This window comes from Mchenga conophoros, linkage group LG11 (assembly GCF_057382185.1).
Source record: "Mchenga conophoros isolate Kocher_MC1m ecotype Shallow Benthic linkage group LG11, M_conophoros_male_GT1.1, whole genome shotgun sequence".
Lineage (NCBI taxonomy): Eukaryota > Metazoa > Chordata > Actinopteri > Cichliformes > Cichlidae > Mchenga > Mchenga conophoros.
In genome coordinates this window covers 1,822,955-1,848,224 of record NC_140536.1, presented here as the reverse complement: position 1 = coordinate 1,848,224, position 25,270 = coordinate 1,822,955, and the positions used below count along the sequence as shown (strand labels likewise).

At 43.2% G+C, this 25,270-nt stretch overlaps 2 protein-coding genes and 1 long non-coding RNA gene across 3 annotated transcripts; 1 reads left to right on the top strand and 2 right to left on the bottom strand.

The window, feature by feature from the left end:
- Nucleotides 1-524: 524 nt before the first annotated feature.
- On the bottom strand, nt 525-12,619 carry kpna5 (karyopherin alpha 5 (importin alpha 6)). The gene is made up of 14 exons (XM_085290485.1): nt 12,471-12,619; nt 7,523-7,656; nt 6,985-7,086; nt 6,803-6,902; nt 6,254-6,348; nt 5,741-5,872; nt 5,433-5,521; nt 5,264-5,363; nt 4,966-5,129; nt 3,754-3,832; nt 3,541-3,666; nt 3,326-3,453; nt 2,738-2,916; nt 525-2,198 (listed from the first exon to the last, which is right to left on the bottom strand). The coding sequence occupies exons 2-14, from the start codon at nt 7,649-7,651 to the stop codon at nt 2,011-2,013; spliced, it is 1,611 nt and encodes a 536-aa protein (XP_085146611.1). The 5' UTR covers nt 7,652-7,656; nt 12,471-12,619; the 3' UTR covers nt 525-2,010.
- Nucleotides 11,748-21,901, top strand: LOC146563410 (uncharacterized). Its single transcript, XR_014894310.1, has 3 exons — nt 11,748-11,990; nt 16,785-16,937; nt 21,655-21,901. It is a non-coding gene; the product is annotated as an uncharacterized LOC146563410 (long non-coding RNA).
- rwdd1 (RWD domain containing 1) lies at nt 18,691-24,722 on the bottom strand. Its single transcript, XM_085290486.1, has 7 exons — nt 24,129-24,722; nt 23,237-23,302; nt 22,423-22,553; nt 21,164-21,307; nt 20,949-21,081; nt 20,802-20,864; nt 18,691-19,124 (listed from the first exon to the last, which is right to left on the bottom strand). Exons 1-7 carry the CDS (start codon nt 24,199-24,201, stop codon nt 19,012-19,014), a joined length of 723 nt encoding a protein of 240 aa, XP_085146612.1. The 5' UTR covers nt 24,202-24,722; the 3' UTR covers nt 18,691-19,011.
- Between the last annotated feature and the right edge of the window lie 548 nt (nt 24,723-25,270).

Below are 25,270 nucleotides of genomic sequence, written 5' to 3'. Positions count from 1 at the left end.
TAATTGCAGTGTTTGTCTTTAGAGCTGGGAGCAGAATCGCTGATGATTTATTACCAGCAGTTATTACTGTAGGGTCTACCTTACACTATAACACGTCTTGAGGTGACTGTTGCTAAATAAAATTGAACTGGTTTTTATTTAGAAACAGGCAGAGCTCTTCTTGGCTTCATGTCTCTAATTATGTGGCACGCAACCTCGCGCTAAATCACCCAAACACAGCACACATCCTGCCAGTGATTCAGTTCCTTACAAAACACTGAATAAGGTGCTGAAGCAGTGACGAAGCTTCGGACGTCATCGATCACGTGACTCTGTTCAGCCCCCGCCTCGGCCCAGTGTTTCTGAAGCTGTGTGACTGACTCGTGCCGGAGCTTCAGCTTCAAACGAGCCGGCACAGGTCGCAGCGAGGCTTTGAGACAATCTGACTCATCTGCACAGGGACACCTGCTGGTCGTCCTCCTCACAGACTAAACACCAAAGTCAAACAGGACGAGAACTTTCCTCCAGATACTCACAGCACACCACAGCTCACATCGTTTTTATCCAATGGATGCATTTAATTATTATTTTTTACATCATATAGCTGCAGCCTCACACGTGATCAGTGACTACAACAGCTTCCACCATCAGGTCTCCGTGTGTCAGGAACCACAGGCTGCATATTATAGTATCACACTGTTGTACATCGGCTGTTGACAATTAAACACATGAATCCACGAGCGACGGGAACACAGCAAATGAACTTCCAAAAGCAAAAAACCCAAAAACTACAAAAAAAAGAAAAACAGAGAAACCAGAAATATTAGAAAACTATATGATTGAATGTGCTTGATGTAAATTCTGCATTACAAAGTTTTACTTCACATAAATATAGACTGATTTTGCGTCCAGTTGATGTCACTGTACTCAAATCGACGTGTATCAAAAGTGTTCGGGGGCGGAGCTCGAAGAAGGAAAGAAGCCTCCGCTTCCTCCTTAAGACCTCGACCACAACAAAACATGAAAAAATAAAGTGGAAATATTCAAAGTTCAAAATGAAACTGTCAAAACTGCATATCAAGCAGAAAAAATATTGCATATAACCTATTCCCACAGCCACTTAAATATCGTCTTTGCACTTACATGTATATATAATATACAAAACCCTCCAGGTCGCTCAGGAAATCCCATCACACCAGGCAGAAATAATTTAAGACAGATAACTGGCAAACCAGACAACTGAACAATCTCACGGGAAAGAGTTTTGCACACAGCATCGTGTCACAGACATTACCTGCCACGTCCTGATAACTTGCGGATCAACTGAAAGAACGTTTGAAATTAGCAGCAATGAAAAGCTAACACTGTCACAGACTAACTCAGGCCGCTGCTCGATGCAGGAAAAAAGCTCCGACTCTTCTGTTTCTAACGAGCTCAGCAGACACAGCAGCCCTCCGTTCTTCAAGTCCTTTAGAAGTAAAAGGTGGATGTGCCGCTGCTCCAGACGGCAGCGCTGGGACATACAGTAGTGTTGTTCTACAGGTGACCCTGATCTGAACATTTCGGATCTGGATTTCCTTTCAGATTTCCACATCAATGGAAAAATGAAGCAATGCTCGGTGTTCTTTTCTCTCCCTTTTCACTCTTCTTTCTGGAGACTGAAGAGGTAGTTTCACATTCACAAAGGGATATGGATGATGGCTTGGAGACATAAATATTAACATCATTTTGAATGATTAAAAAAACACCACTGAAAGCTTAACGTTGTGATTTTGCACTAAATTTGAAAACAAGGTTTCAAAACCTTTTGACTTGAGTCGGCTTTCGATGGCAGAGACATTTTATCAACGGTACGGAAACGGGTAAAGCTCAGCTCTCTATTTAGGACTCCAGAGGAGCCAAACGCTTGATCTCTATTTTCACAAATCTCAGGCATAGTACACGTGAAGATCCTGCACAGCAGAGAAGAGACGGGTCTGCTGCAGAGACGTTCCAAGTCCAACAAGACCGAACTAAGGAAGTGCAGTGGGATTAAAGCTGGAAACCCTCCATGGGTCCTTCCTGTTGCTGGAAGACAAACTGGCCTTGATTCTGATCCACCTGTGGAGCCAGGCTGGCATCCTCTTCCTCCACACCGAAGTAGTGTTCAATCAGGTCAAAGGCCTTCTGGTAGATCTCCTGGTTCTCGTGGCTCTGTAAAAACTCAATCTTGTCCAATCCTGAAAGAATGGAAGCAAACGCACAAATCTTCACACGACAGAAGTTTCAACACTGAGTGACAAAAAGCTCCTGTGAATATAGTTACAGCAGGCATTTCTAATCAAAGTGCTGCTGTTTCCATCCCTGTCTGTGTGCCAAAGTACGGCAGGGCCAGATACTGAACCCCGAGTTCCTCTCCTGCATCCAGCAGCGTGTGTGTGTGTGTGTGTGTGTGTGTGTGTGTGTGCGTGTGTGTGTGAGAGACAAAAATACCAGCATGCCTATAAAGCTTGTGATTCTTAAAATGTCCAAACTTTGCCTTCTGCCCTCACGTACAAACTTCCTAAACAAAGCTTTCACTTTTATTTGACACTTTTTTAAACTTAGACGTTCTTGCAAACACGCTCGGTTACAAAGAAGTGCCGAGAAAGAAGCAACCCCACCGAGGTGCAGTGAACACTCGGTGGGTGTGGAACCAAACGCGACACAAAAGAACGTGTCCACTTTTCTGAGTGAATGAAAGCTCGTGAATGTTCTGTTGGTGGTTTGCGAGCATTACCGTAAGCTTCCTCAATCAGAGCGCAGTACGGATTGATGCCAGTTCCATTCTGTTTGGCTTCCTGTTCTCCCAGTCTGAGGATGTTCTCTAAACCGTTCAGTGACACCTGAACAATCTTAGAGTCCATCACTGTCAGCAGATCGCACATAGGTTTGATGGCATTCAGGGACACCAGATACCTGTCACGGAAAGCACAGACGTTAGTCCTCAGCAGCATTTCACTTTGTTTATAAAGCTCGACTGATTTTTGGATTTCCACCAATTCCTGCTGTGCAAATGTGCAGAGAAGTCCCAGCACAGTGAAATCTGACAAACCAAATATATGAACATGTAAAATGAAACCAGCGCTGTTGATTTAACAGTCTGAATGAGTCACATTAACATCCACGTGGTGTTTGTAGGAAAGAGTGTGGTGCACCATCTGAAGCAGTGCTCAGCTAACATTGGTGGATTTTAATGACTCATCACATGGTGCAACTACTCGCACTGAACTGTGACTCAAGTTTGTATTTGTGGGAAACACGGCACCAGAACTACGTAAGGAGGAATCTTCACATCAAGTGTTTTTAAGACGTCTGGTAAACACACTTTATCTGTGAGGGAGTGCCCCCAGAGGTGGCGTTGGTAATTGCCCACGCAGCCTCCTTTCTTGTGCGGAACTCGGCCTTCTGAAGGATCTCGATCAGTACTGGAAAGATGTTGGCGTCAATGACGTTCTGACAAAAACAGAAAAATGTGGTCAGCAGCAAAGAACAGCAGCTCTTCATCTCGCCACGACAAACGGAGACGCCGCAGCAGAATACCTGAATCTGAGCTCGGTTTCCTGCGGTGATGTTGGACACAGTCCAGCAGGCCTCCTTCTTGATGGATTCCTTAGGGCTGCTGAGAAGGTGGAGCAAACACGGCAGTGCTGAACAGTTCAAGATTACCTGAGACGAAAGCAGAGGAGCCAAAGATCTTAATGCTGTCAATGAGAAAAGGCCAAGCAGCACCGATGGAAGAAACAGAGGCTGTACCTGAGTCTGGATGTCATCTCCTGTCACGATGTTTCCCACTGCACGCAAGGCAGGAGAAACAACCTTGTAGTCGCCGTGCCTGGAAACAGGAGGCACACAGTGAGACGTGCAAAGCGTGGACGGGATCAGAAACGACAGATTCTTTGTGCAACAATGTTACGCCATCAAAAGAAAACAACGTTTGATGCTTCAAATCGTCCAGGGAACGAAATCAGAGGAAGCTGATTGTGTTCTACTGGACGCTGCGTCTCCCAAAGAAAACAGACGAACAGAACAGACGCTCTCAGACAAGAAAATATCAGAAAAGAACCTGTGACTCTGGAAGTTTCATACCACCAATAAGAAACTCAAAGGACTGAAAGCTGGAGCTTAGACACTGTGCATGAATAGGCTCATTGCAAGGGAAACTAATACCGCCGACTGTTAATCCAACATTTCTGTTCCCTTCTTTTTAAATCCAGCACCACCCAACAGCAGTTTTTATTCACCACAGTACTTCGTTTATTAATGTTTCAGTTTTCTTCTTTTGGCTGCCTTTAAGTGTCACCACCCCCGATCTGACCTGCTCTCAGTCCAAGCCGATACCCAGCACTCAACATGCCCCCTTCACTATACACAGGAATAATCCTCTCAGCTACACCAACCTGGATAAACTTGAAAACAGCGTTTTGGTCTCCGCGGCCACACTATTGTTTTCATCCCCACTGAAAACGCTCATGCTCGCGTGCTGATGATTCAGTCTGCGTCATTTTCGTCTGCCGTTTATTTACTTTGTGGCACTTAAGTGTGTTGATTGGGCAATACAGCATCAGCAATGAAAATGAACGAATGGGCTCGTGTCAGCACTTACAGGGCTGGTGTGGAGCGTCCCTTCAATTAACCCAACTGGGCAAATGGCCAGTGTTCCCCATGACTGACGCAAGAATCATTTAAGCTGTCTCCCAGAAAATTGTGAAGGACCATGTCCAGCCAGTTCGTACTGGAAACTCAGCTACACTCATGACACTTAAATCCAATCCAACGTTACGTTTTGGCTCAACAGCCCTTCAATTCTGCAAAGAACAGGGGGCTGAAACTGCTTCACAGCTACGTGGAACACTCAAAGCTTGTCACAGCACAATCAGCTCTTACATTTAGGGAGCAATTTTCATTTATGTTCAACAAATGTGCAAAAAACAACAACAACAACCAAAGAGTATGTCAGTGTCGTACATGAGCAGCTCAACGAGCCTGCGGCAGACCCCGGAGTCGATGACCGTCTGGATCTTTTCATTGGGGCCGTCAGACAGGTAGGAGAGAGCCCAACACGCATCGGCCAGCACATCTGGATCACTGCTGAACAGCAGCCTGGACAAAACGTTGAGACAAGGAGACACCTGACAAAATAACACAGACAAGGGGACAATTTAATATTGGAACCACATGATCAGTACAGGAAATATGACTTTAAGGAGGAGGAAGGCGGATGAGCTCCAGTATTCAGTGACTCAACAACAATGACGGGGCTGACCTTTGCAAAATCTGGTGGTGGGTTTTTCCCTCTGCACAGGTTGGACAGAGCCCACACTGCATTTCGGGTTGTTGTGAGACGGTTGGACTTAGCGAGCAGCCTGCACAGAGCAGAGCCAGCTGTTAGTGCAGCGCTGACACACAAACGCAGACAGACGACGAACACTTACTGCTGTAAAGACGGGAGGATGCCACAGTTGAGTACGTAGTCTCTGCACTCAGCGTTGTCGCCCGCTATGTTCCCCAGTGCCCACACTGCCTGGAAAACAGCCAACATGCTTCAACTACGTCACAGCCCAACAGACCGCCTTTGACACTAAAACTCGTCCTGTCAAACACTACCACAGCAGTTTACACACATTCAGGTTTGTGCCTCTCAAAAGTCCTGAAACTGTTAGAAAAGCTCAACATCTCAACTCACTCACTATAGATGAGCAGGTTACCTGTAACTAAGCAGGTGTTATCATGTGACTCTCACCTGTTCCTGCACATCCTCGTACTCTGAGTTCAGCAGTTCAATGAAAATGGGAACAGCTCCTGTTTCAATCACAACCTTGGTGTGCAAGAAGGTCCCAGAGGCGATGTTGGTCAGTGCCCAGGCCGCTTCGAACTGTTACGAGCACACCGTGGACAATATGACAACAACAACAGTTTTACCCGATACAACTGAAGGTTCAATGCTCACAATAGCTGTGTAACGCCTACCAATCATTTCAACATTCTAGCTATTATTATTAAATACATATAAATATGACTCATAACAAAGCAACATGTAAATTGCTGCCCTGTGAAGCACCATGTCACCCACTCGCTTTGAGACTAATAACAAATTAGAAAAGGACAAAATGAAACAATAAATGAAATACGAGCAATAATCTGACTGTAGACGTCTGCTGAGGTGAACACGTGACACAGGAACACATCTGTTATCTGATAGTGGGACATCCAGATGTCCTGATACTCTCAGGTGTACAGTGTTGGATTCTCTGACCTGCAGTGTGCAGTTTTCACTCCGCTGCAGAAAATCCACAAACCGAGTCACAACACCAGGAGTGGAAATCACTTCATCTATGGGGGGGCTGGGTTCTGTGCAAAAGAAACAAGTGAACACTTTGAGCACAAACCTGCTAAAGGGTTAAAGGCATTTCACAGACAGAGCAACAGGCTGTTTCACAAAACCAATTCAATTTGTGTTCTGCAGAAAAACACCTCAAAGAGCAAGATTTCTTTTTCAGGTCATTTTGTGTGTTTCTCTTGGTTTAATCTCTGTTGTGTAAGCCAGCACAGGTGTGGTGCAACATTGATAAAGTTGTGGGAAATGATTACTTTAGTATTTTGATAGTGAGGCAGCACTGCGCCTGTAGAAACGAGGCGTTGCAGAAGCTGCACACAGAGCAGAGCCTGTTGTTGACAGCCAGGTGGAAGCAGAATAAAATAACTTGGCAGCTTCTCTGTTCAACTTTGGTCCAAACAGTTATTTCTCTTTTAGTAAACAGACTACAGAAACACGAATCTTCCATTAAACGTCACAGAGACACACCTTTGGAAAGCAATTTTCTGAATTTCTGTGTAGCAATTAGTTGATGGTCGGGGTCTTCAGAAAAGATCATCTGAATCATATCTGCTGTTATGACTCCATCCTGCACAAACGCATCAGAGAGTTCATGTTTAGTTCAGACTACAGCACAGCAAACCTACAGGAGAGAGGCAGCTTACACTTACAGCTGTGATGGGTACTGTGGAGCTGATGTCTGGATCTTGGATCGGACATTCCTGCATGGAGTCATCAGCTGAAGGTATGCAGACATTTCTTCTCTTGAACAGCTGCAGTCATACAGACACACATTAAATAAATGCACAGACGCACAAATGAAAGGCTGCAGGAGACGGCGGTGATCGGAGCAGAGATGCAGCCTGAATATTGTAAAGAAGTCCAGACTGAAAATGGAGACGGAGAAGAATCAGGACCAAAGTAAAGAGAGAAACACAAACCAGTCAAAAAACAAAAGCTCAGCAAAATCAATGTTAACCAAACACACAGACACAGAGTGAGCAAGAAGCCACATGGACACAACTCTTTAATGGGAACTTGAGCCCCAGTTGCTGAGTGCAGTTAGCTGGTAGCAAAGGCAGGAGAGCAGAACTCACACCCTGATAGGAAAAACACAGCAGGTGCTAACAGGACCATAACAGTCCCACACACATGTTGAACTCTGTTAGCTTAATTCCATTTTATACACCAAACGTTAGCAAAGATCACCTGCTCCTCTCTTTTTTGTTTGCGTAGCTGAATTCCTTCCTCTTCTCTCCTTCGACGCATTTCCTGAGGATTCAGCGCTTTGTTCTTATAGCTCTTCATCCTGTAGTTGTCTTTCCCTGGACTCGCCATTGTGTCTGAGGATTTAAGCAGATTGATGCAGTCACCACCGTGCTGAAGCCTCGGTACATTTTACTTTACAACATACGAAATGACATCAACAAGCAGAGTGTGCGCGGGAGAAATAGACTGGGGAATGGTGCATAAAACTTGTTGCAGCTTGAAGTTAGCACACTGGCCTCCGTGGAAGAAGTTTGGAACCACCTGGACTCTTCTTAGAGGTGGCCGCCCTGCCAATCTGAGCAGTCACGGTACGAGGGCCTTAGTCAGGCAGGGGACAGAGACCTGATGGTCACGCTGACAGAGCTCCAGCAGAACTTTGCAAAGGACAACCATTTCTGCAGCACTACGAGAATTAGGCCTGCATGGTAAAGTCACCTGACAGAAGTGACTCTGTAAGAGGTGAAAGACACCTGGAGTGCCAAAAAAGCACCTGAAGGACTTGGGAAAATTCTCTGGTCTGATCAAACAAAGACCGAACTTGAATGCCAAGTGTCAAACCAGGAACCACCTAAGCACAGAGTGGCTGTGGGACCATCTGTGGTTGTCCAGGCTGCTAGCAACACACCTGGAATACTTTCCCAGTGCACTACATTCTCTTATGTCCATTCAATCATTTCAGCAATCGGCCTTCACAAATCTGCTGACATTTGTGAGTCCTTATAGCAATGCAATGATTATTATTTCTATATACGGAGTCAATGATTGTTATTCTCTCTCCCAATACATTCAAAACTGCTTGAAAAAAAAGGAGCTGGTAAAGCACCGTAGGAGTTGATGGCACTGACAGATTATGCTTTGGGGCCGTTTCACTAGTTCGTTAAACGGGCGATTCACCGCCTTGAAGGGACGATTGATGGGACGAGCGAGTGAGCTTGTGTCTGTAAACCTGTAGACCAAGCGTGTCTGCAATGAAGGAAAGCAAACATATTAGCATTCTCAAGTTTGCCCTGTGCTTTGATGCAACACTTTTGTGCTGCTGAAAACAAGACGTGATGGTGTAGATGGTAATATCAATAATCAGCGTCCAACCTAACAACCCTCGGGTAGGGGCGGGCGATATATCGAATATACTCGATGTATCCTGAGTTTTTCCATGTACATGGGTTCAATGGTTGCATCGTAAAAGCTGCCTGCATGTAATTCACTGTGAGGTTGTTTTCCTACCACAGGCTGCAAATGCATCATTTATTCACACCTGCCAACTGGAAACATGTCTACCGGCTGGAACGCGCCGAGCAGGCGTGTTTCTATGCTGCCGGACAGGGACAGCAGAAGTCTCAGATGAGCGAAGGAATGAGACTCGCTGTCGTTTGGATGTCGAACAAAATGCAGTATTTTTCAAAACATGCCATAAAACTATGCCACAAAAGGCAGCAGTACCACAAATTTATTCCACCAGCTCAAAAGTCAAAATGAAGCCTGTGGTAAGCTCCCCGCACACCAAAGAACACGTCAAACACACCAGCTGTGATCCCTGTGACTGCTCTCGGTCGGTGGCTTTTATAGTCACTATCTTTTTTTTTTTTTCCAAATATTAAACTTTATTAAGAAACAGTATACAGAACATGTATACAATCAGAACAAAATTAACATATGCCAGGGGGTGTAATACAAAGAATTACAAACATTCAAATAATTTGTAATTACTACAAATAGTAATAGTTTTCATAGCCTTTTTGTTAAGTGATCCACTAATCAATTTTATGTAACATAAAACATCATTAAAGTAATGTTTAAAATTAGGGTTTTTGTTACTGTATTTGCATTTGTGAAAATAAAATTTAGCTAAGATAACTAACAAGTTTATTATAAAGTAAACATCTTCTTTTTTTTGCCTTCGAAAGAAACAAAATACAAGATTTTCCCGTTTCACAGTAAAGTCTTTATAGAGATGTCCAGCAATGAATCTACTGAAGTCTTTCCAAAATGTTCTAGCGTATGAACAGATCCAGAAGAGGTGCTGCACAGTCTCAGGATGGCTTCCACAAAATCCACAGCTCACATTTATGTCCCTTTTGAACTTCGTCATGTAATGATTAGCAGGATAAAATTTATGCAGTATTTTAAATGGGACTTCCTTCACTTTATTCGTTACCAGATACTTGTTAGGAATTGTCCATACTCTTTTCCAGTTAATGTCACTGACAAAGGAATCCCAGTAAGAGACCACATGTGGAATAGTTAGAGATTCTGTCTGGAACAAAGCACGGATATTCTTATTACTTTTACTGTGGTTTGTTAGACAGATTCTTCCTATGTGTGAATCTAAAGGGTTGGGGAGAGAAACAGATGATATGCAAGGTTGAATACCTTTAAAAAGCATTATAATACCCGTAGGTATTGCATCAAATAATATGGCATATTCTTTGGGCGTGGCTGGAAATTTATAGGTGTTTAAGAATTCTGAATAGGACATGAGCTGCCCATTAGGATTAAACAGCTGATTCACTAAAACAATCCGTTTCTCAACCCACCTAGAAAAAATATAATGATTTATTTTTATACACTATGTTCCTATTATTCCAAATTGAATACGTATGGGGTGTAAAGTTGTGTTTATATATAAGGGACCAAGCTAATAGAAGTTGTTTGTGAAACATCGAAAGGTTTTCTGGAAGCTTATCTATATTATAATCACAACCTAAGATAAAACTTAGACCACCAAACTTAGAGAAAATGTAGTGAGGAATAAAATTCCAAATGGATACCGGATTTTTAAGAAAATGTTTAGCCCAATTAATCTTAAATGTATTGTTTAGAGTAGTAAAATCCAAAACATTGAGACCACCGTGCTCATAGTCATTCATCAATACACTTTTTCTGATGTAATGTGTCCGGTTTTTCCAGAGCAAGTTGAAGAGCATTCGGTCGATATCCTTACAAGTTTTGCCGTCCACATGCAGAGAAATTGCTGCATAAGTCAGTCGAGACAGACCTTCTGCTTTTGAGAGCAATACCCTTCCTCTTAAACTTAAATCTCTCTGCAACCATTGATTTAATTTGGTTTGAGATTTTTTAATAATTGGGGGAAAATTTAGTAAAATTCTGTCTTTTGGATCTTTGCAGATAATCAGACCTAAATATGTTGCTTCATTTTTAACTGTTATATTACAAATACTCTGAACATTACACTCTTTGACAGGTAATAACTGACATTTATTTAAGTTTAGGACCAATCCAGACCCTTTTGAGAAATCCTCTATTACACGTAAAGCAATTGGCACTTGGCTGGCATTTTTAAGAAAAATTGTGGTATCATCTGCCAATTGACTGATGACAATCTCTCTGTCTGCTATGTTTATACCCTTCACAGGGCTATTCGAAATATGAGAGGCAAGAATTTGGGTGCAAAGTAAAAAAAGATAAGGGCTAATCGGGCAACCTTGGCGTACACCTCGATTAAGACTAAAACGAGAAGTGAAGAAGCCATTTTTCATTCTAATAGAATTTCCCAGAGGAACCCACCCGAGGGATTAATAAAGTTCTATCTTATCTTATCTTATCTTATTAGCATTGGAATACAGAGTTTTGATAGCTCTGCAGAAGATTTTATAGTCACTATCTAGACCTTTGTTTCTGTGGGCTGGACATCATCATCTAAAGGTCGAAGGTCACTCTTTCAAGGATGCCAATGTTCACATTTTGGACAGAGAACACAGATGATTGGAAAGAGGAGTGAAAGAGGCATCTGTGTCCACTGTGAACGGCCATCTTTGAACAGAGGGCGGGGCTTACGACACCAAGTGTCCGAAGACAAGCTTTTATTTTAATATGTTTAAATATTAACCCAATGCCACTTTCAATCTGAAAAAATGTTACGAAAGGCTCGACATGAATGCCGCCCTTTAGACTCAAACCCCCGTTTGCTGCAGTATCGCTTCCGTCCGAGCTGTAACTGAAGTTAACATTTCATCTGCATAATTCAGAGCCATGCATTCAACGAAGCATTTGAGTCAATTTTATAATCAAATTATTCGCATTAATCGTTGCAGTCCTACTTTCAACCCTTTATTATTTAACTTAATTTCAAAATTAGAGTGCACTATTGTTTTTTATTATTGTAGCCACAGAAAATAGTACAACAGAAGCAATTCAACAGCAATTAGAGAACAATAGTCCAAGTCTCCCACAGAATGTGCTAGAAACGGTACATCACTGCCACACAACGAACCACACCTCCAAAGTAAAGCGCTGTTTAGAACAACGGCTTCACCTTCGGAACCTCGTCTCCATCTAAATCGACACCAAGTTTGAATCGTTTCGGGAATATTCAGCAAGTCGGAGAAGACATGCAGCACCACCTGGAAAACTGTAGAGTATTTAAGGTCACAGCAATCTCCACCTCCAAGTGAGTTCTCCTACCCGAGATCTTAAGAGGACCTCCACAGATGATGAGCGCTAACGTTCACCTTCTTCTAAACTGAAGCGTTGCAAACAATGACAGCGATAGCCGCTCCTAAACTAGGATATTTCTTTATCAGGGAAGTGGACACGACCCGCTTTCCCGGTCAGGAAGGAGGTCATTCCTAACTGCTTAAATCCCTCCACTCCTGAGAGTATAGGCACACATTTAACAGACAACATGAACAGTGAATACCCACGTTATCCGATTTCGTAACACGTCGTTTTACTAGCTTGCAGGAACTAACCTCACTCCGTGAAACAGAACAAAACGGATTTTGGCCAACTTATTCCTGGTTAGACCCTAAATTAGCTTCCCGGACAACTCGATAGCTAATGCTAACTTGTGGTCAACATCTCTGCTGTAAATTCAATGCAGCGGTTTTACTAACTCTACCCTTATTACATAACCTTCCCCGATTCTTACCCAGTGAAGATCTGATGTAGCTGAAAACACGCACGGCTGTGAAATACCTGCAACTTCGACTACTCCCTCTGTTTCTTAATCCAAAATGGCGTCAAACTAAAACTTTCCCAGCAAACCCCGCGCGTCAACAACACCCCCGTTTCCGTCCACCGGTATAGTACGGGAAGCCGAAAGAGCCAAATCCGCCCCCTTTTCCCCATGGACGACCTAGAGCTCCACAAACATGAAGCCAAAACGTCTCTTTCGCCCCCTGGTGTCTGATGCGGTATAGATCATAGATCAGCGGACGGGACGAGAGTTCTTCTCATTTTTCCCAAATATGCTTGTCTGCCATTATTAGTCATTCTCATCACGCTGATTTGTGTCCAGGGGTCTTCTTTCGCATTCGATTAGATTCTGATTGTTAACTTGTGTTAAGGTTCAAAATATTGGGGATGAAAAACCACAATAACAACACTGGTCCGGCCGGGTTGAGTCAAACGATGATTTTAATGAACACACGCGTGGGAGATGGACACCGTATGCAGACAGCCTCAGATCTCAAAATGGTGGAGCATTGCTCAAACTCTTATAGCCTCTGGTTCTCCCACCTTATCATAAAAGCCTAAACATTCACATGCTTTTCTCTCACACGGCGCCTAAGCTACGACCTTGGCTCCCCGTTTATCTGCTCCTGCTGAGTTGGGGCAGAAAACTCCAGTATATTCTGTTCTGTTCTAATCAGACAAATAAGGCGATGACTTTCTGCAAACAGTATTTCTTATAACATCATAAAACAATATCATTCAATTTTCAATTCAATTCAATTCAATTTTATTTATATAGCGCCAAATCACAACAAAAGTCGCCTCAAGGCGCTTCATAGATACAGAGAAAAACCCAACAATCATATGACCCCCTATGAGCAGCACTTTGGCGACAGTGGGAAGGAAAAACTCCCTTTTAACAGGAAGAAACCTCCGGCAGAACCAGGCTCAGGGAGGGGCGGCCATCTGCTGCGACCGGTTGGGGTGAGAGAAGGAAGACAGGATAAAGACATGCTGTGGAAGAGAGACAGAGGTTAATAACAGATATGATTCAATGCAGAGAGGTCTATTAATACATAGTGAGTGAGAAAGGTGACTGGAAAGGAAAAACTCAATGCATCATGGGAATCCCCCGGCAGCCTACATCTATTGCAGCATAACAAAGGGAGGATTCAGGGTCACCTGGTCCAGCCCTAACTATATGCTTTAGCAAAAAGGAAAGTTTTAAGCCTAATCTTAAAAGTAGAGATAGTGTCTGTCTCCCGAATCCAAACTGGAAGCTGGTTCCACAGAAGAGGGGCCTGAAAACTGAAGGCTCTGCCTCCCATTCTACTTTTAAATACTCTAGGAACAACAAGTAGGCCTGCAGAGCGAGAGCGGAGCGCTCTAATAGGGTGATATGGTACTACAAGGTCATTAAGATAAGATGGGGCCTGATTATTTAAGACATTCATCCACAATAAATCAGCAGTCTAATGTAATGCAAATCAGTTTAACTAATGCAATAGTTATCAGCTTCTTCTAATTCAGGAGAATAATGCAAACTAAAACTACATAATAATTCACAATCTTTAGTTAGGGGTATAACATGGCATAAAATAATATTATAATCTAACACTTGATACTATAAGAATCACTCACTCTGTATCCCTGTTGTTAATTAGATAGCAATGCTACACACCTGTGCTACTCTAATAGTCTATGTTTGAATGCTTCAGCACTCTCCCTTAGACAGAGATGACATGAGCTGCACACTCCACAGAGTACTGTTAAAGAATTACCTGGAAATTAAACGTTGTACTTGAGACAAGACTGAAGATGATATAAAACTGAAGATTTAAAGTTTTAGATCCATGAGCACTCTACAGCTCGTTAGATTTAAAAACACAGCAGCAGCAGGTTTCATACAAGTGTAATTTGTTCTTTTCATTTCATTCAACACAATAAGAACAGCAACAGCCTGAACTAAATCAAATAATACATTATGTAACAAAGCTACAAAATAGAAGAAATAGCTCAAATATAAATACCCAGAATAAGATAAGATAAGATAAGATAAGATAAGATAAGATAACCTTTATTAGTCCCACACGTGGGAAATTTGTTTTGTCACAGCAGGAAGTGGACAGTGCAAAAGTTATGAGGCAAAAATTAGAATACAATAAGAATAAATACAGTACACAACTGTACAGAATAGAATAAAATAAAATACTATATACAGTAGAATAAAATAAAATAAATATACAATAAGATAAAAATAGAATACAAATACAAATACTATATACAACTGAGTAAAAATACAACGATGCCAGAAAAGATTATTGCACTTAGTGTTATTGCACATGTGTGGATGTGTGTGTTTGTTCAGTTAAAGTCTTTATTATGGAGTCTGACAGCAGTGGGGAGGAAAGACCTGCGAAATCTCTCCGTCCCACACCGTGGGTGCCGCAGTCTCCCACTGAAGGAGCTGCTCAGTGCTGTCACAGTCTGCTGCATGGGGTGGGAGATGTTGTCCATCAGGGATGACAGCTTAGCCGCCATTCTCCTGTCACTCACCACCTCCACTGGGTCCAGAGGGCATCCTAGAACAGAGCTGGCCCTTCGGATCACCCTGTTCAGTCTCTTCCTGTCCCCAGCAGAGATGCTGCCGCCCCAGCAGACCACACCATAAAAGATAGCAGAAGCCACAACAGAGTCATAGAATTTCTTCAGGAGTGGGCCCTCCACTCCAAACGACCTGAGTCTCCGCAGCAGGTACAGCCTGCTCTGCCCTTTCCTGTAGAGGGCGTCTGAGTTATGAGTCCAGTCCAGTCTATTGTTCAGATGAACACCAAGGTACCTGTAGCTGTCCACAGCCTCAATGTCCATACCTTGGATGTTCAGTGGTTGCAGTGGAGAATGCTTGTGCCTGCGGAAGTCTACCACCAGTCTACCACCAGTTCCTTGGTTTTACTGGCGTTGATCTGGAGGTAGTTCAGCTGGCACCAGTCCACAAAGTCTTGGGTCAGACCTCTGTACTCCTTGTCGTCCCCATCAGTGATGAGGCCGACTATTGCAGAGTCATCAGAGAACTTCTGCAGGAAGCACTGGGTGGAATTGTGGGAGAAGTCTGCAGTGTAGATGGTGAAGAGGAACGGAGCCAGAACCGTTCCCTGTGGGGCCCCCGTACTGCAGACGACCCTGTCTGACACACAGCCCTGAGTCCTCACATACTGTGGTCGGTCGGTGAGGTAGTCCAAAATCCAGGTAGTGAGGTGATGGTCCACTCCAGAGTTCACCAGCTTGTCCTTTAGAACCGAGGGAAGAATAGTGTTGAATATTACCGAGATTAAATATATATGATGATATTATCATCATCAACATTCACCCTGGAAAAGCACTAATGAGAAGACCATCAGGACCGAGCTGCGTCTCCTGGATGCATCATCACAGCTGTCCTGTACCAGATCTCGGCGCAGGGATCAAGCAGGACTCGTCATCCCTGTTGGACAACATCTCCCACCCCATGCAGCAGACTGTGACAGCACTGAGCAGCTCCTTCAGTGGGAGACTGCGGCACCCACGGTGTGGGACGGAGAGATTTCACAGGTCTTTCCTCCCCACTGCTGTCAGACTCCACAACAAAGACTTTAACTGATCAAGCACACACATCCATACATATGCAATAACACTAAGTGCAATAATCCTTTCTGTCATCGTTGTATTTTTACTCAGTTGTATATAGCATTCGTATTCTATTTTTATCTTATTGTATATTTATTCTATTTTATTCTACTGTATATAGTATTTTATTTTATTCTATTCTGTACAGTTGTGTACTGTATTTATTCTTATTGTATTCTAATTTTTGCCTCATAACTTTTGCACTGTCCACTTCCTGCTGTGACAAAACAAATTTCCCACGTGTGGGACTAATAAAGGTTATCTTATCTTATCTTATCTTATCTTAGTCTTTACCAGCACCTCCTTCAGTCCTGTAGAAAGCTATACAGTAACAATGTATATACATTACAATGTCATTACTCAGATATGACTGACTCTGAATTACTTTATGGTAAGTAACACACTATTGGCAAGACCCAGTGTGAAAGAATTCCTTGCTCAAGTTTTTATTTCATCATCAAGTGACGACCTTTGACCTTACATCAGGTTGTATTGAATGCTGTCAGAGAAAATCTCATGTCCTCTTTCTGCAGCTGACTAGTGTTTAAAACAGAAGCCGTGCAGATCTGAGTCTATGTGACAGCATGGATGATCAATCATTTTGACTTTTTGTCTTTAACTTTAGTATAACCAGGACGATCACCTCACCTCGTCACCATCCGTCAGCTGATGATCCCACCATGGTTTCTCTGTAGTCTTTAATAGATGTCCACACCCAAAGAGCTGGGAAAAGCACTGCAGACACCCATCTGACTGAGAGGGACAGCTACATCAAATGGTAAACATTTTGAATATGTACGGAGAGAAGCAATGAGAAAAACTGAGAAACTGGTTACTCAGAACAGTCTTCATCTTTCAGCTGCTCCTTTAAGGGGTTGCCGTATTGGATCACCTGCCTCCATCTAACTCCATCATTAGCATCATCTAGCATCCGTCACATATGCCCTCTGTATGTCCCATTACATTCAAAAACTCTTCTGAGGTCTTCCTCTTTTCCTTCCACCTGGTAGCTTCAACATCCTTTGTGTAATATGTCCACTTGTGGACTTTCCTTGTTGCCATCCTTCTGTCACCAATCACCAAAAAACACTCATCTCCATACAAACTGTATGCCAAAGTATCCTTGGGCAAGAGACTAAACCCGTGCTGCTCCCAATGCATTCATTGTAGTGTGAATGTGTAAGTAAATGCTGTGAATGAGACCTTGAATAAAATACTTGGGGTCAAGTACACCAGAAATGTACTATATAGGAACCTTGTCATACACACAGTTCTTGTCTAAAGAGACAGTGCAACACCTTCAGTCTTCATCAACACTGTCAAAGGAAACGTCACATATGGAGTGAAACCACGTAGCTGCTCAGTGATCACCTCTGTGTTTGATAACACTTAACCAAAGATTCCAAATTCTGATCCATCAGTCCATAAGACCTTCTTCCAGTCTGCAGTAGTCCAGTGGTGGAGTTTATGGCCCAGCCAAGCCTCTTTGTCTTATTGTGATGTTGCTGCAGCTCGTCCTGTCAAACCTGCAGCAGGAAGTCTTCTCTTCACAGCTGAAACTGAGACTTCTCACTACGACCACGATTAAGCTGCTTGTAGCTGTTGTCCTGTGAGCCGCCATCACACTGTAACTGATACAGTCGTGTCTTTGGGTCTGCAGACCCCCTCCTGTCACAGTTTGTTTCTGAGCCTTTGGATGATGAAGGAAACTGGACTCACTCTTTGCAGTTTCTCTGTAGGACAAACCTACATTTGAAGTGTTATGATGGTCTGTCTCTCTTCCATTGTTAATCGCCTTGTTGTCACCATTTCTGTACCAACACGCTACTTTCTGCAGTACAATAATGTTCAACTGATGCTCACGAGGGTCTGGTACCACAGTGTGCCCAGCACACAGAGGGGCTGTACCTGCAGGAATTAGTAGCACTAACCTGAGTCTCAATTGCTGCAGAGCAGCTTTAAATTGTTAACCCATGTTGTGTTCCCTGAAAAAGACCTTTTTGTATAATTCTGAAATGTACATTATTTTTCACTTTTGGGTATCTTTTATTTTAACCTGGCAGTTCACCACTTGTTTGTTCTATTTCAAGATATTTAGTGGACTTAAACTTGAATTGCAATAAATAACTGGAAAAATTGGGCTGTTCAAAACTTTTTAATCGGTAGTGTGTGTGTGTGTGTGTGTGTGTGTGTGTGTGTGTGTGTGTGTGCAGAAAGGCTCCGGCCCAGGACCTTATCCATTGAAGCAACAATGCTAACCACTGCTACACATCTTAGACTCACTTCTAAATTAAATTATTTGAAGGAAAACTGATGTAAGAAACTGCTAAACATGCCCAACTTTCCCACAGTGTTACAGCCATCAAATTCAAATTTGGAGTTGGTCAGTCCAACTACTAAAATCTTACTTTGGTCACGTAAAGAACTGCTCACCTGATTTATTGTCACAGAATGTTTTTACTGCACATCGGAAAATATTCTAGTTTTTCTGGAAATGCGGTCACGTGTAATAGAGTATAGTTACTTCAACCTCAGCAAAGCAAGACTTTTATTCTCTGGCCATACCTGACAGTTTAGTGCCTTCAACTGGACAGAAACTTGCTGATACTGGGATGAGCTTAAAGACAAAGCCCCAGAGGGAACACACATTTTTATCAGACTTAATCGAGGCAGTTGAAATAAACACCAACTGTTGAGTGTTTTTAAACAATTTCCTCTCCTTTCATTCGGAGTTTTGTAAAATAAAAAAAAGCAGACATGTCCTTAATGGCCAGAAGACGGCGTCCAGGACAAGAGCAGCATGTTCCTCTGATCATGCTTGAAGCCTTTGATTCCACCGTCCTGCTCTGCCTTTAGTCTTCATCACTACCCATCTCTATAGGGTCAAAATCTGGGTCATCTTCATCCAAATCCAAGTCCTCAATGTCCTGGAATAGTGACTCGTCCACTTCAACGTTGTTTCCAGCTGCATAAGAAGAAAGCCACGGGGTTAGAAGAAACTTCACAGGAAAAAGATTATTCCTACTAAATGCTGTTCTCTGACTGGGAGTTGTTGACTGAGCCAACAGATCCAGATGATCTGTGACTCTGACACAGCAAATCAGATCTTAGAAAGTCACGTTTTTTTCTCTCTTTCACGTGTCTGCCTGCTGCCAATCCCGTTTCTCCCGAGCTACACAAACACAATTCCATCCATTTTCTGCCACTTATCCAGGTTCGGGTCACCGGGGTCTGAAGCCCAGACTTCCATCACCCTGGCTCTTCAGCTCATCTGGGCAGACAATGAGTTGTTCTCAAGCCAACCAAGACATATAATCTGTCCAGCAAGTCCTGGGTCTGTATGAGTGCACCCACCAAGTAGGACACGCCCAGAATACTTCACCCAGGAGGTCGGGGGGGGGCCTCCTCGTCAGATGCCTGAACCACGTAAACTGACTCCTTTCGCTGTGGCTGGCGGCTCTACTCTCAGCTGAGCTCCTCAGTCTATCGCTAAAGGAGAGGAAGCTTACTTCTGCCACTTGTATCTGCAAATTTGTCGTCTTGGTCACTAGGCTGAGCTCATGAGCACAGGTGAGGGCAGGAAGGAAGATCGCAGTAAATCAACAACTTTGCTTTTAAGCTCTCCTCACCAAAACAAGATGATACGAAGTCCGTGGCTCAATCCTTCTGACGTTCTCACACTCCACTCTGCCCTCACTTGTAAACGAGACCCCGACCTACTAGTAACTCGTCCCTGACACAGAGTTTGACTCCACCCTTTCAAGCTGAGAAGGTCTCGGAAACGGAGGTGCCGATTTTGAATCCAACTGCTTCACACTCAGCAGCAAACTGCTCCAGTGAAAGCTGGAGGTCACCACCTGATGAAGCCAACAGAACCACAACATTCGCAAAAAGCACAGCTGAAACCCTGATGCCACCAAAACAGAGACCCTCCACTACCTGCTACACCTGGATACCGTCCATAACAGAATCTGTGACAAAGGGCAGCATCCACCAGAAACTGCCGACCACATGGCCGTCGCTACACGTACCTAACGCCCTGTAATGACAGACAAGACACCTCATACTCCCGAAGGATAAACCTGTCAGCTGACACCGCTGGGATCTACAGCAATGACATCGGAATGTCATTTGGACTGGAGAAACGTACTCGGATGGTAACAAAGAAATGTTGGTCGGGAATTGCAGATACTGAGTACAGCTATAAGTATCTTTTAATCCCACGAGAAAATGGAAGCCGTAAAGAGGAACCTCGGAAAACTGCAACCACCAAATACCCGCAGAGAATAAGGCGAGCCCCGAGGATCGGCTGAACGGGAAGAACGAGATCCGAGCAATCAACACTGCTGGGATAATAGGATGGCCAAAGGAAAAGGTGGAAGCCACTGAGACCGAGGCAAGAAAGCGAGGGTTTCACCCCAGACACGGCACACTGAGAGGAAGGAAGGAGGTCGAAACCACCATCCCGAATGAAACAAGGATCCATCAGCCCATCACAAAGATGGCCACGACTGATCACGTGCCTACTGATTACCTGCAAACACAGACGTCCACACAAGTGTTATGTTTAGATTCCACTGTCCTATAAATGACTTTAGTCCTCACAACAAAAAGAAGCACAACACTCAGAAACAGTCCTTACCATCTTCAAGGAACTGAATGTCAGATGTGTCCAGGTTGTGGTCTCTCTCAAACAGCTGTTTACCTGGTGACAGATGCACAGTCTTCAGTCAGGACACGTACGTCATCATCTTTACAGTTTTTGGTGTCTTTGAGTAACACCGTGTACCTGTCAGTTTGGGTTTTCCTGCCTGCTCCTCCTCTTTCTGTCTTTTTCTCCTCAGTTCAGCCATTTCCAGCTCAAACTTGGCTTTCCATGCCAGGAAGTTTTCAATGGTTACCACTGTTCCCTGGAAAGCCACCTGTTGAAAGCAACTACTGTTATAATAAAATAAAACCTTGGCTGCAGAGAGTGAATGGTCATGAATCCCGTCTGGGTTCTACCTTCTCTGCTTCCTGGGCCTCTCTCTCTTTCCTCCGCTTTTCCTCTTCTTGCCTATTTTTCATCACATCAACAACTGTATTAAGTTTCTCTTGAACAGCTGTAACCAGGGTGAAGATCATCACCATGCCCAAGTTTTCTTCTGCCTGCACAGTGAACACAAACATACAAAGCCACATTTCACCAGCTGTCCAAGAACAGTTCAACACTTTTGGTTCAATTCTTTTTCTTTTTGCAATAAGGCGATGGAGAGACGTCTGACGTCACCTACATTTTGATTGTTATTATTGCTGTGTAGTTTAAGGGGCTTGGAAAGCAAGCTTCTGTAAGGTTCTTGGAGATGTTTCACCTGTGAAGCTTCTTCAGTTCACATAAAAAATACAAAATTGAAAGTAAATTTTCTCATTAAGTGCATCCTCCCGCTGCTGCGTTGTCACATGGATATCTATGTTTGGACACAGCTTCTCATTCAATGTTTTTTCTTTATTTTTAGCACTTTGGACATTGTAGGTACAACATGAAGACATCACATGGTGATGGAGTGCTGCACCGTGACCTGCCCTCCACAGTCACCTGACCTACACCCAGTGGAGATGGTTTGGGATGAGATGGAGCGCAGAGTGAAGGCAAAGGGCCAACGAGTGCTCAGCATCTGTGGGAACTCCTTCAAGCCTGAAACAGTATTATGGTGTTTCACACTTTTTGTTTACTACATAATTCCACATGTGTTCAATCATAGTTTTGATGCCTTCAGTGAGAATCTACAATGTAAAAAACCATCACACGAGAAGGTGTGTCCAAGCTTCTGACTGCTCGTGTATGGCCAGTATAAAGCATCAATCTGATACTCTGAGTTACACTGATAAAAAGAACACATATCAATCCTTTTAAACGCTTTGGAAACATTTAAAGTTGTCTCCATCTCGCTACATGTCTGACAGGCATCACTGCACAGTTCAATGAACATACACTGTTATTGTGTTATTAGTATGCACCCATATTTCATTACAATGTTACTGTAGTCGTGCCCATGGACCAGCTGTACGAATGTCTGAAGCTTTAAGATTCGGCAGCATTTCTTCACAGATTCCTCTTAATGAGGTTTGAGCTTCAGCTACATCACAAATGTAGACACGCAACAGTGAAGCTGTCATCCAAGGCACTGGGCTTCCATCCAAGCATCTGGAAAGATCTAGAAGCCACTAATTAGCCCTCAACCAGCACCAGACCCACGACTGCTCAGATAAATCCAATGACAGACCTGCTGTTGTAATAGTGTGAGGATATCTTCTGCGTCACTCTCCTCCAAGTTCTCCTGGGAATAGATTTCCCACAGCGGGGGCTCGTCTGGGTACTTGTCTACATACGTAAACTTTAAAGTTGTTTCCACAGCTGCAAAAAGACAACAGACAGTTCATGTTCCACAACTTTACAAGTGCACAATGAAAAAGTTATTTTTATTATTTAACTAAAGATAAAACTTTCATTTATTCTTTATTCACTACGTGTAAAGTCAAACAGGTGGATATACGTGTACCCCCCCAGCTTAGTGCCAGCATAGTGGGGTTTTCACTAGTGGACGAGAGGATTGCTTTCATTCTGGTCAAGTAAAGGGTCTTGTTATTCGTGCTCATCAATCAACCATGCAGCCTACCCAGCCTTCCTGGAGGCCCTGAGTGGGGTGCGTTAAAGTGGCCTTTGCTGTGTTACTAAGACCCCACAAGAACAGTTCTGATAACATAACTGATCCTGCGACCATGCAGGGGAACATCCTTAGAAGCAAAGCAGTATCACTGGGACCAGTGTTCCTTCAACTGCTGTCAGACGGTAGTCACAGACGGGCTCAACGGTCATGGATTTCACACCAGAGGTTTTACAATACTGTTCTATTATCATGATCCATTTCAAATGCTAAGTTGCTTTTAAATATATGCTATAAATGTACACATGCATACACACACACACACATTCTATAATGGAAAGCAATGAGCAGTTCAGTTTGAAACACCTGACATAATAACAGCTGCAGTGCTAGCAACACACCGTTTTCCAACCACATTCATCAGTTTACTTACTTTCCCCGTTCTCCCCGGCATCAGACGTGACCGTGATGGTGAAGCTGGTTGGATCTTCTGAGAGCACTGCAAGTACACATTCATTAGTAACATCACTATTACCATGATTTCATAAGTGGCTGGGTAACTAAGGCATATTTCACGATTTTACCAACCAGAAATAATAAAGATTTGGATACCAATAACAAAGACTTCAGGCAAGCTTTGCTTTTCCCAACAGCTACCGCGTGCTAATAGAAATAGTATTAGTATTTTAACATTTGACATTAATATGAGCATCCTTTCACAAACACAAGAACACCAGCAAGCTAATCCCAAAAAGTTGATGCTCCTCATTTGGACGTTTTCAGCAGGAGAAACGCTTCATGCAGGGGACTTCTTCAGTCTCAGCTGACTGCAGGTTTCCAACCTTATAAACAGAACATTTGTACAACGACTGAAACCAGCACAGCTGATTAACAACGGGCTGGGAGGTCAGTTCTGCAAATTCTCATGACCATTGATCAACAACCATTGGTGAGTGTCATTCACAGAGAGTTGGGGGATGGCTGCAATCACAGCATTGTAAGATGCACACAGGTGTACCCTTAGGTCCCCTCCTCGTTTCAGAGATGGTCTTTCCCTTTTCACGTGAAAGGTTTCAGTCATTGTACAAATGTTCTGTTTATAAGGTTGGAAACCTGCAGTCAGCTGAGACTGAAGAAGTCCCCTGGATGAAACGTTTCTCCCGCTGAAAACGTCCAGATGAACAGAATCAACCTTCTGGGATTTCCTTACCTGGATCACTGAGCATGCATCAAGACCAGCAAGCTAAGTAACGTGTACTTGCTAGCTATGAGCTAGCTACTACTTTCGTGCTACAATCCTACTTAACGTTACGTGCCATTCAGACCTGTAAAGGAGTCTGGGTAGATGGACTCTATGGCTTCGAGTTCATTCCGCTGCTCTTCGGCGTAGTCTGTCATGTTTGTGAAGCTGCAGGTTATCTGGAAGTTCGTAAAATCATCACCAATGCGTTCGCTGTGTGCTGCGTACTCAGCTGAAACAGTCGATCGCCGATCTCGACGATCCGCCTCTTCTTCTTCTTCTTTTCGGGTTTAGCGGGGGTCGCAAACCAGCTTTGAACGTACATTACCGCCACCTCCTGGACTTGTGTAGATCACACGCTCCACACAAGAAAAAGAGAAAAACTTGCGTCCGTGTGATTTTTCTTTATGAATGAGTGAAAAAAAAACAATCGGGAAATGGTCGTTTACCAATTATCATTTGGAGGAAAACAAATAAACAATAAATAAATAGATAAGGGAAAGGAACCGTTTTACTAACAGGGGGCGTATCGAAAGTGTTTGTCTGAGTGGGGGAATGAGTCGAGTTGTACAAAGGACTTTGAGATATAAGAACCAGTCAAATTACCAAATCTTATTTCGCACTTTTGTTGGTATTTATTTAGTTTCTCCTCTTGTACAGGTGTGAATGCCAAGATTAGGTCTCCTTTTTAAGAGTCACTTGTCTCCATTCCTCCTTCCATTTCTTTCTGGTCTATTTTTTTTAGGACATTGACTGGAAGAAAGTTTGGCGTTTGCCAAAAAAAATTCCTCCTTACTAAGTGAAGGAAATTTCATTTAAGCTAATTCATAGATTCTACCCTGTTAAATGCTTCCCTCAGAAATGTAAGAGGGATGTAGACACTCTTTGCTCCTTCTGTAAGATCGCCCCAGAGTCCTGCTCACATCTATTCTGGTCTTGTACCTCTACATAGATTTTGTGGTTTCATCTCTAAGAACATCTTATCAAATTTTGTGCTTTTTTACCAAAATGTGTTATTTGGTTACACTGACTTAGTAGGAAAGACTCGGATGCTTTTTACCTCATTAATCTGATTTTACTCCTCGCCAAAGACCATAAAAGTTCTCAAGCAATGAACCTCACTTTCTCACTTTTAGGAAAGAAATTGAACTCTGTGAATACAATTTGCTCCTCTCACAACAAAAAAGCTTTTAAAACCGTAAATATCTGTAATGTAATAATGTAATG